The 11,440-nt window shown below is 42.2% G+C and overlaps 2 protein-coding genes across 4 annotated transcripts in view; both read right to left on the bottom strand.

Annotated features, from left to right (window-relative positions):
- Positions 1-460: 460 nt before the first annotated feature.
- On the bottom strand, positions 461-3,723 carry pou4f1 (POU class 4 homeobox 1). Its single transcript, XM_049717134.2, has 2 exons — positions 3,309-3,723; positions 461-2,930 (listed from the first exon to the last, which is right to left on the bottom strand). The coding sequence occupies exons 1-2, from the start codon at positions 3,429-3,431 to the stop codon at positions 1,932-1,934; spliced, it is 1,122 nt and encodes a 373-aa protein (XP_049573091.1). The 5' UTR covers positions 3,432-3,723; the 3' UTR covers positions 461-1,931.
- Positions 3,724-4,757: 1,034 nt separating this feature from the next.
- The window catches only part of obi1 (ORC ubiquitin ligase 1), a 28,468-nt gene continuing 21,785 nt past the window's right edge, over positions 4,758-11,440 (bottom strand). Inside the window, exons 1-6 of one of the 3 annotated variants that reach the window (XM_049717102.2) lie at positions 8,435-8,595; positions 8,118-8,253; positions 7,516-7,607; positions 7,074-7,295; positions 6,882-6,970; positions 4,758-6,293 (exon numbers count right to left, since the gene is read on the bottom strand). In XM_049717102.2, coding sequence (XP_049573059.1) covers positions 5,069-6,293; positions 6,882-6,970; positions 7,074-7,295; positions 7,516-7,607; positions 8,118-8,253; positions 8,435-8,506 — 1,836 coding nt within the window. In that variant the 5' untranslated portion in view covers positions 8,507-8,595 and the 3' untranslated portion in view covers positions 4,758-5,068. Of the gene's footprint in view, positions 6,294-6,881; positions 6,971-7,073; positions 7,296-7,515; positions 7,608-8,117; positions 8,254-8,434; positions 8,596-11,440 lie in introns of those variants that run through there. The other 2 variants (XM_049717104.2, XM_049717103.2) reach the window with 2 other exon arrangements.

The raw sequence follows: 11,440 nt of genomic DNA, 5'->3' as shown, positions 1-11,440 counted from the left end.
TTTTTGGTGAGAAAATAATGAAAAGAATAAAAATGAAATAAATTATGTAAGAGACTATACTCACGTCTCTTCCGGGAAGGCAAGTGTCTTCGTGATGCTACCCCTGAAAACAAAACAGTTTTCAAAAATTACACACATTGCCGTTTCCTTTTGAAATTGCATTCAGCCCCCAAAAAAAAAAAAAAAAATAGATGTTAAAAAAAAAAACAGGCAGCGAGAAAACGGAAAATATTTAAGAAGCATTTCATTTTTCTCTTAGGCTTCAGTCATTGTGTCTGAATTAAAATTAATTTGTTTCCTGCTTCAAAATTATTGCTTTTTTTCCTGCAACTGCATGGAGCAAAATTCGTGTATACTTATTTAAGAAAACAAACTCATCTGCATGTCAATTATGCGTTACTTGTTCTGCTCGTCATGCAATCAACATCCTGGATTATTTTTATCATGATATCATAATTGGTTGAGTTTGTGAAGATGTTCATATTTTATTAAGATTAAGGAGCAAACGGAGTCCTTAACAACCTTTAGTTGACTAATTAGCTTTTTTGATCGACTAATTTAAAGCATTTTATATTACAACTCTAAATATTTTATACATCACATGACAATTTTTAAATTTGTGGGCCATTTACAACCATAGAGGCAAACATTAATTTTTCGATTTATTAGAAGATTGCTGGAACACACCTCCCTGTTGAATTTGGCGTACAGGATGAAAAATACAATTGAAAGTATAAGAGCAAAAGAAAAGGGGACAACAAATGGTCAAGTTGTGAGGAGAGCTGAGTTTAAGAGACATTTCCATGACGCACATTCGACGCCCCAGCTCTGTAAACATATTTGTGCACAAAGTTTTAAAAAAGAAATCATAGCAACAACGTTTTCCTTCACATTTAACACGACAAACAACGTGGTGATCGTAATGTGAAAACAGGCAGTTAACAGTGACTTACACCATCACAAGGCAAATTCGACTATTGCAGTAGACAGCTCTACTGTACCAAAGAATATTCATAATTCCTCTTCCAATGCATAGAGTGCTTGCACTGCAAACTAAAACACAGAAAAGTACATTTCAGTTTTGTTTTCATCAGCAGACAAGGCTTTTCGTGCTCTCTGGTTGATTTTTTTTCTTTTTCTTTTTTTTTTTTTAAAACCTTGAATTGTGGTGCCAAAGGTTTTCCACCTTCATTTTAATTCTAACACAACTCCAATCTTGTGATAAAGTGATGTTTGTATTTACAAAACACGTCTCTAATAAATAAAGGGTATTTTGTGCAAATTGAAATAAATATGTCCACAGCAGACGTGAGAGTCTAAAGAGGATCAAATGCTGCCTGTGAATTAGAATTCCATGCAGGCCTATATTTTCGTTTAGCCAGAAGATTTCGCAACGAAATTTTAATTATAGCAGCCTCCCAATCGGAAAATAGAGAGATAAATAAATAAATAAAAATACTCATGAATAAATTAATAAATAAATACATGTGTTTTTTTTTTTTTTTGAACAACGACGGAAGTCAAAAAAAAAAAAAAAAAAACATTATACGACAATCAATGAGGTAAATTTGTGAATGGCTATTAGTTCAAATAATAGGCCTGTTCGGAGAAATTAACTCGCTTTATATCTTTCCCTTTCCCGCATGTTTTAAAAGGCAACGTCGACGTCGCTAAACTTTTTTCCCTTGTTACGGGGACGGCGCAAGGTGGGTGTAATCTGATATTTGCATACTTCACATTCACCGATAACGTGAAAAAATAACGAATATATAAGAAGCCTCTTCTCGAACGACTGCAGCCCATTGCGTTCCGGCTTATAAGGTCGCCGGAGACAAAAGACTGAAAATGGTTTTCTGTCACTGTCCATTGGTCCCCAAATTCAGCCACTTGTTTCGTGTCTTTTTTTCTTTTTTTTTTTTTTCCTCCTAGCATCAGTGGGCGGCGGAAAATTTCAACCTTTTCTGCTTTTGTCTTTGGTTGCAAAACCACACTCGCACCACGTTCTTTTTCAAGTCCAATTTCTCAGCGATGGCTGCAATTTTCTCCGAGGAGGGCCGCGGCTGAACGGCGAAGTAGGCCTCCAAGGACCTTTTCTCCGGAGCAGCTATCGAGGTCCTCTTGCGTTTCTTTTCCCCTCCGTTGAAAATGTCCGGTTTGCTCATTTTCTCCCTTTGGGCCCCCTCGGCCTCCTCCAGCCACGCCTGGAGGATGGGTTTGAGCGCGATCATGTTGTTGTGGGACAGAGTCAACGACTCGAACCGACAAATTGTACTTTGGCTCAACGATCCCACGCCGGGGATTTTGAGATTAGCCAGCGCACCGCCCACATCCGCCTGGGTCACCCCCAGTTTGATCCTCCGCTGCTTGAAGCGCTCCGCGAAGGCCTCCAGCTCCCTGGGGTCCGTGTCCGAGTCATTGATGGACGGCAGCCCGCTGCCCGTCAGCCCGGGGCCGACTTGGCTCCCCCCGTGATGACCCGGTAAGAGGCCGTGATGGGTGAGAGGCGAGTTCATGCTCATGGCCGCCTGGTGCGAGAGGTGGCTCAAGCCATGCATATGGGAGTGTGCGTGCGCATGCCCGGAGGAGGAGGAGATGAGCCCTCCGCCGCCGCCTCCTCCACCGCCGCCGCCGCCTCCGCCACCGGCCCCGTCGTGCCCGCTGGACATGAGGGCGAGAGAGGGCGAGCTGATATGGTCCATTAAGTCCGGGGGTTCCAGGTTCGGGTGATGGTGGTGGTGATGATGGTGGTGATGGTGGGCCAGTGGCACCGTGGACGTCGACGAGCACGGTACGGTGCTCATGGTGTGGTAGGTGGCGTCGGGCTTGAATGGGTGCGTCTTGCCCTGGGACACGGCGATGTCCACTGCCGCCAAAGCCTCAGCCCGGGCAAGGAGCGTCTCGTCCAAACTGGCGAAAATGTTGCTTTGCAGCTGCGGGCGTAAAAAGTCAAAAGAAGCGATGAGAATGATGAGGAGCTCATTTAATATGAGCATGTCGAGACTATAGGACAGGAAAGGGGGGCAAATATTAATAAATGCATCAGTCAGTTGGGACTTTTCGGCGGCACGTTACACAGCTGTTTGTTTTGTTTTTTTAAAGAATAACGAGTTAAAATAAAAATCACTTGATGAAAGTCAAACCAGCATTTGCGTGCTTTCAAAAAAGATCACAGAAATTGCAGTGGAAGAAAAAAAAAACAAGCGCGCACAAACAACGCGCCTTGAAGCGACCCGTGGAATTACGCACGGTCGTAGTTCCGAACCCAAGATTTAAAACCCGTGCCAGTTGTAAATAAAATTTCTATTTACCTGTGGAGTTTGTAGACAGGCTCTCCGTATTGCCTCCGAGCTGGAATGCAGGGTGGTGTACTTGTGCTCCGGTAGCGAGGGATGCATGGCGAAGTGCGCCTGTTTGCTGTTCATGGACATCATCTTGGCGACCTTCTCCAATTAAAGTGCGCCGAGAGAAGAGGGCTTAAACGGCCAAAAGAGCCCGAAAAGACAGTCCTTGACACCGCCAGTGATCCTTCTTTGTCTATCCGCTTGTGATGCCTCCGAGTGCGCAGTGTTGTGTGCGCCGAGTCGAGCCTTGAGCTCGGAGATCACAGAGATGCCTGCAGTCTCTCACGCGCACTTATCTGTCTACTGTTTCCCACTGCTGGGATGAGAGAGCCTCTTACACCTGAGCGCCTCAGATCTCGTCAAGCCCAGCCCGGCTGCTCTCGCGAGACAAAGTGCCAGAGCAGCGAACTGGCTGACAGATTTAAAAAAAAAAAAAAAAACGCTCTCGGGGCAGAGGCACGAACGTCAGCGGCGTCTGCGGATTTTAAGGGCTGCACTCCATGGAGCCACGGAACAGTTTCCTTCATGTCTGCGGCCATCCAATTTTAGCCACGTCTAGTTAGAATTTGCTCCCGAGGGAGCGTTAATGATGGGGGGGCTGATAGTCCAATAAGAGCGTAAATATTAAAAATTTAGTTGATGACAACAGTAGCTTTACTTGCACTTAACGGTAGTTAAATGTAAACAGTTTTGTTAAAAAGTGTAAAATCTCTATCTACACATTTGTAGTTTGTTTTTTAAGTAATGCAAAAATAAACAAGGCATCATGAGAACATCTTTGATGAAAGATTTGCAATGAATGAATTGAAGTACAAATATATTTCATTGCATTTCTCACAAAGTGCAAAATATAAATACACTAAAATTTAACCTAATTTTGTGGTTAGAACCTGGAATAATTATACTTCTCACGCTGATACACAGAACAATAACTTCATGAATCGTGTTTAAACGTTAGATTGTTTACAATGTTAGCCAAGAAAGCACCTTAATCCTAAAATCTCATCACCTCCACTTGAGCACTGAGCAAATTGATTTAATACTCTAGTGTAACCTTGTACAGTTTTCACCTAAATTAATGAATCTCAATGAATTAACACTTCATTTATTCAAACCACAACGGTTGTCCAATTAAATTTTCATGCCAGTGATTAGCAGTATGAGAAATACACGTGATAGCGTTAAATTTGCATAATAAAGTGCTCCCTGCTACAATTGAATTAGTGTTTGTGTGCGTGTGTATGGTTGTGTGTCATGACAATATACATCAAACTCAGTCCAATTGCCACTTTTGAGTTTAAATGGCAAAATTTAAAAAGTCACAACGGACATCACGGGGTGAAAATACGCCTTTCGTGGGCAGAATCTTGATTATTTGGCATTTCTCCTTACCAGGTATTAAAGAAAATGAAACTATTGCAAGGTCATTTGAATTTATTGCTTTTTTTTTCCCCAGGAAGTTCTTGTATAACTAACATGTAGGACAAAAAAGGTCAAACAATAAGTGGCAACAGGTAGTGCTAACAACATTCACGCTATCAGACAAGACTTTAAAATCTATCTTTTTTTTTCTTTTTTTTTTTATACTGGGGGTTTTACACACGCGCAAAAAAAAAAAAGTGATTTTCCTGTTTGCCCAGACAGCCAAGACTGGACTTGAGAGCCAAATGGGCAAAATTTTACAAGCGCAACATGTTTCAGTGCAGAGGACATACGCAGAGCCGTGTTCACATGAGCTTTGAAAGTTTGGTTGGACTGCTGCTGTTAAAGGGGCTGTGGGACTTCCTCTTTGTTGGCTGGCCGGTGTTGAGCGCGTGTCTGTCTCTTGATGTGTTCACAGCTTTTTTCGAGGGGGAGCAGGTGTCGTGACCCGCTGGACTGACACAGCCGGAGGGACCGGCCTTGGACTCTTCCACGCCATCAAAGAGCAAATCAAAAGAGAGGTCTTCGGTATGCGACGTCCCTCCGCGATCCACGCCGCTCTTGTCCGCATCTGAAACTGAGGACGGAGGACATCCTCCTCCGGAAGCCTCCTTGATATTCAAGAGCGCTCCGACGCCAGAGCACGGTTCCGGGACAAGAGTTTGGTGTAAGTCGGCGGGAAGGGAGGACGGCGGGGAGAGCTGAGAACCACGGCTACTGGAGCTTTCTACGTCCAGCATCATGGAGTCCAACTCTGAGATTTTGTTGAGATAAGCCGCGTCCATGGAGGCCTCGCTGGACTTCTGGAAATGATCAGGCTCGTCTGAAACAAAATTGTCGGCCGTCGAATCGGCGGACAATATTTCTTTACTTGTGCCAGGACATGATGGGTCATTTGATTTGGAGAACTTCCAAGATTCCCAAAAAACAGGCTTTAGTGGAGAGTCCTCAATATTTCGAGGCATATTGAAAGCAAGCTGGTGTTCTGTGGCCGACTTCCCCGGACTGGCGACGTCGTCAAAATCAATCCTCCTGAGATGAGTGGCGGGCTTAAACGCAACTTTTTTCTCACGCACACCGGGGCTCCTAAGTGTCAGCGAGCGGAAGGCAGAGGAGGGGGTTGAGGGCAACAAGTCCGAAGCGGTGACATCTAAGTCCTCTCCCTTTTGGGCGAGTCCGCAAGGATTTTTGGGAGAGTCCTTGTGATCCCCGCATGGTAAGAACATCAAACTGGCAGTTTTGGAAAATGTCAACGCATCTGCCTCGGGATTGCTGCAAATGGAGCCTCTCTCGTTATCACTCAAGCTTCTGATCATCATCTGGATCCGTTGTTGCTGGGTGAAGGACTCGAGCCCGGGCGTGCTCTTTTTGTCCTGAAACTCTGCGCATTTCTTTTCAGACACTCGCACCCGATTCTCCAAGTCATCAATGTACTGGTCGCTGCGTTCCAGAGCCTTCTTTAAGTGCTCAACATCTTTCTGGTACTGCTGGATTTTCGCTTCCAAGGCGGCGACTGTGTAACGACCAAACCTGGGTGGGGGGTAATCGCGTTTAGGGCGAGGGTTCAACAAGAATACCCTTTTTGCACTTTGAGATTGAAATTGATCAATTATTTAATCCTATTTTTGGATTCACAGGAAAACCAGTGTGCAGTGGGCCTAAAATATTTCACTTGAACAAAGCGTGTCCTTGTACTACGAAAGTGTTTTGAGGGTTATATTTTTTTTTAACTAGACATTAAGTATTGCAAAATAAAAGACTGCTCGTTCTAAAACCTAGGTGTCAAACACAAGGCCCTGGGACGAGATATGGCCCACCACATCATTTTATATGGCCCACAAAGACAAATTGTGCATCAACTTTGTGTCAATACTAAAATTACAAATTGTCTTCACTTTTAAAAAATAGAGATATTGCTAGAAATATTACTTCTTTTTTAAATAATTGAATAGTTTTTACTCGTCTCTGATTTCAACACTAGTAATTCATCGGTTTGTTAAGTAGCCTATACTACAAGAAGGTGAGAGTCATAATGGCCCTCTGAAGGACACCAGAAGAAAAATGAGTTTGACACCTCTGTTCTAGAAGCATAATCATCCTCTAATATGAAATACTTACTTCTGTGGAGATCTACTGACTACTTCAGCTTTCAGTCTCATATTTTCTTGTACCAGGTCAACATTTTGAGATCGCAGTGTTTTATTAGCCTGAGGATGGCAAGAGTAACGATAAGCTCTCATTGTTGAGTCTTTTGATTGCATACTTGATTAAATGTCAGAAGACCCGAAAAAAAAAACAATATTTGCATACCTCCTTAAGTTTGTTCATGTCCTGTTTGACTTCATCACAAACATTTTGGGCTGTTTGCAGCCTCTTTGCTAATTCCTCCATGAAGCTCGGATCCACTCTTTTGTCTTCGGTTTGCGTAGAGCTAATGGTGCAAGGATCCAAAGCTGTCCTCAATTGCAACTCCAGATTTTGATTTTTGTTTTTTAGCTCTTCGTTCTCTCGGGCGAGGCCTTCGATTTCTTCCTAGCAAAGACCGATTGCATAAAATGCACATTTTCACACGAGTACATAGTTGATGAAAATCCCATAAAAAAAAAAATACTGTCAATCTAAAGAAAAAATTAGATGTGCGGAAATTATGAAAACCGAGTCCCAAGTCTAGTGGAACAAACGAAGATTTGTTGGTGTTCCAAAAAAGAAAAAAACTGTCAATGAAACCAAATTTGACCTGATGGAGCAATACCTCATATTCTCGCAGAAGGAGCTCCCCCCGAGTTTTCCTGAGACATTTTCTCACAGAGGGGCTCTCAGCATGATCACTCTCATTCGTACCTCCTGTAGCAGAACGCAGAAGATACTAATAACACTAAGATCAGTGGCTGAACGTGCACATTAGCCAGATAGCAACTGTTCAACTGACAATGACAAATTAATGCTCATAATTAAATCAGCACTCAAGTATGACACACAGACAACAGAAGTGCAATGTACTGCTTTTACACAATCCCTCTCTGGCATTTCTCCTTTGTGTATTTACCATCAGTGCTGAAACAAAGCAAATTTCTCCAGTGTGGGACTAATAATTCTTATCTTGGAAATAATTATCCTACTTAAATATACTTTTAAGACCCAACTACTGTTTTGATATATACTTAAAAGTTCAACAGGTTAGGCATAGCTTTAAGTATGCAATTTCACACCACCTCAAAACAACATTTACAATAGATTCTAAAAACATTGCCCTCTGGCTGAGTGCAAAAGCATGAATATTTTTGAAAATGCAAACTTTGGAAACACTTCTATTGGATCTCATTTGATTTGCTGCAAAATGCATTGTGTACTCACCTATAATTTCTCTGCAGGGGTTCTCTGACGTAATAGGGAGTCTGCAGGAGGGACACTGGCTTGATTTTTTTAACCACATTTCCATGCAAGACGAACAAAACACGTGGTGGTTGCCACATATGACCGGCTGTCTGACCTGCAAAATAGGGAGAGTCCGTTTGGTACGTCTTACTTGAGCTACGCCGGTCGAATAGATTCGGGACTACATTGCAGGCGACGTTTGTGCATGCACAAACGCTTCCGGCTTCTCTTGATCACTCTTGCGCTGCACGAATACTCTTTGTAGCTGTACGAAATTTCAGGAGAACGATAATTACCTTACCGAGGCATATCTGACACGATATCGGCAGGGTTAAAGAAAGTTTTGAAGTTGGAAAGTTGAGAGCCATGACTTCGAGCACGAACGGGACACGCGCCTTCCTGAAAGTTTCAAATGAAGCAACCGGAAGTCGGAAAAGGCGCGCCAAATATGACGCAGACGTCCCAAATCGTGCTACGGAATGACGTACAGGCCAAAATAGTTCGCCATGCAAACTATAAGTACAGTGATCCCTTGCTACTTCGCGTTTCGTTTATCGCGGCTTCACTGCATCGCGGATTTTTTTTTATCCCAAATTAAAAAAAACATTTAAAAGTCAAAATAAAACTTCTAAATTGAGGAAACGTGTCTAACCTTTAGGACAATGTAGTATGTTCGTTTACATTCGTTTAAAAGTCCGTTTTCGCGCGTTACCACGATCGCGAATCAGCATCTTTCCGCTAACTCGTTAGCCTGCCGTGTACTTCTTGTTGGTAACGGTACTTCGCGGATTTCACTTATCGCGGGTGGTTTTTGAAACCGATTATCCGCGATAAACGAGGGATTACTGTACATATACACGAGATGCCGTGCGGTTGAATAAAATGAACATTTTTATTTTATTGTATGGACATTTGCAAACTGCTCTGACTATAAATTGGAATCCTTTCTAAGCTTTTAACCCAATTATAGTTTGTTTTTGTAATGATTTGCATTCATAATAAAAGTAACCCAATTTATCATCTTTACTTGTGTCAATGAGTACTTCACCTTAATTTTAGTTTATTCGTGTCTGCCACAGGTATATATACAATGCATCCCAGCAGGTTATTTCTCTTCTCGACCGGGTTGCTTGAAATAGGATGTCATTTGCATAATACAACATACCTTTGAAAAAATAAAAAAGGTTGACATTGAAGCGATATGAGCACAAGAGTTTAATATTCATCCGGCAGATAGGGCAGCATGTGCAGTACTCGACATACCTTCCATTCAGGTTAAATTTAACTTGTAAACAAATAGTTGCTCAAGTAAACTTCTATGTTTTTTATTTTTGTTATGTGAAAACTTAGGGGGGTTGTTTATTAAATTTTTTGCGAAAATAAGGTTCTTATTTGTTAGCAACCATGCTCTCTATCCTAACTAGAAATATTATTCCAACTGTCAGATGCTGCGGAATTTAATGTTGCGTGATTGCTTCATTTCATTTTATGCACATTTAAAAAAAGGTTTTATTGTCTTGCAGTAATTACAAATGAATCAAATTATACGATTCTCATCACAAAAGGACTCACTCCTTTACTTACTCCCTCAAAAGCTATCACTCATATCTAAACCAACATGTCCTGTGCTTCATTTATCTCCAAGCAGGACATCTCCCCAATACAATTACAATTGACTGGTCCCAAATTAATCAGTTACACGGATTCCAGTTTGTATGTTGGCACTCTGTTTAAGTGTCCAGTGGTTACATTCGGAATTCAATCCAAGCGACATACACGAGCCCTTTGAATAATAATTCAGGTGCACCGATATTTTTGGGCACAATTTTGATTTATTAAAATCTTTCTATTTATATGTATATTTATCTTGAACAACTTGATGATAACTGGAACAAATTTATGTCCTGCAAGTCACGTGTATGTTTTTCCTGTGTTGTGCGTGGTATTATTAAAATCAACATATTGTCTACAAATGATTATTACGTTTTCAGGAGGCTAGCTAATATGAATTCTGTAGCGGTCTTCGACAATGCTACCGAATACCTGACTGAACTGAAATTTTCAATCAACCCCATTTCCCCTCTGAGATTGCGCTGCCGTGCAACAGGCTGCTCATTAATTGGCGACAGTCAATTAATCACCGCTGCTACGGACGACTGCATCTATTGATCTTGTCCAGCACTTATTTTTCATCCCTAAATGACAGCAATTGCCAGATTTGACCAGCATGTGTAATGGACAGCCAAAAAGCGATGACCCGGGTGTCAGTTTCACCAGTAGTGAGCACCCCCCCCACCCTCCCCCCTTCCCCCAGTGCTGCCAAATAGCATCTTTACCATTTAGCTTGGAAAGGTTTAGACTGCCCTAGGAGCACAGCAGCGAAACAGTGAGCTGTGGTGCTCAGATGACCTTTTCTGTTTAAGGCTTAATCTCTGACAAATGCTTGCTTTAATTAGTTTGATACCCCCTGCCTGGACTGCCACCCCACCCCGCTCTCCTCGCTCTCGCTACATTGTCTCCCTTTTGCGATCTCACATCAGAGTGATTTAGGAATGATTCAGCCTCACTGTAGCCAGAGGTGGAAGAAAATATGGAAATTCCTGGAAACATATTGCTTCTTAGATGCTACGGCAAATATAATGCTGGACATGTATGAATATAAATAAGTTTGTGGAAAGGGTTAAAATTATTTTGTTTAGAAGTATTGCGTCGATTTGTTCCGGTGGCGATGCCATGTCGGTTATTGTGTATTTTAAACGATACAATGGAAAAAGATGAGTACAATTGTGGGAAGAAAAAAAAAAAAAAAAAGGAGAAGGCTTGATTGATTGGCCAGAGACAATCAGGGCAGTGGCGATAACTAATGTGTGTGTTTGCTTGGTTATGCTATTATTATATATCAGCAGCAACATTTGAATTAAACAATGTTTCCTAAAATAATAGCAAAATGACTACATTACATCTTCCTTGATTACATTTAACCTAAATTCCCCTCAATTAAACCCTCCTGAGCTTCACCGAAAGCCCGAATCCAAGTCCCACTGCAGCTGCAAACGCAAGTAAAATAGATGCATGGCCACAGCCCCCTGTTTTATTGGAAGGGGCCTAATTATTAGGGTGTAAGTCAGGCTGTGACTGGAGGGCCGGCCGGCCGTCTCTTTGATGCAAGCCTAGTTTATATTTATCCCCTCCTATGCAGCTATAGCAGCAGTGCCACCGTTACCACCAGCAGCGTGTGGCGGTTTTATTACATTGCCCACAGGCAGGTTCAGCCTTGTCTCCCCCTCTCTCTCTCTTTCTCT

Source organism: Syngnathus scovelli, chromosome 4, assembly GCF_024217435.2.
Source record: "Syngnathus scovelli strain Florida chromosome 4, RoL_Ssco_1.2, whole genome shotgun sequence".
NCBI classification, from domain to species: Eukaryota; Metazoa; Chordata; class Actinopteri; order Syngnathiformes; family Syngnathidae; genus Syngnathus; species Syngnathus scovelli.
This window is presented reverse-complemented; position numbering and strand designations above follow the sequence as displayed.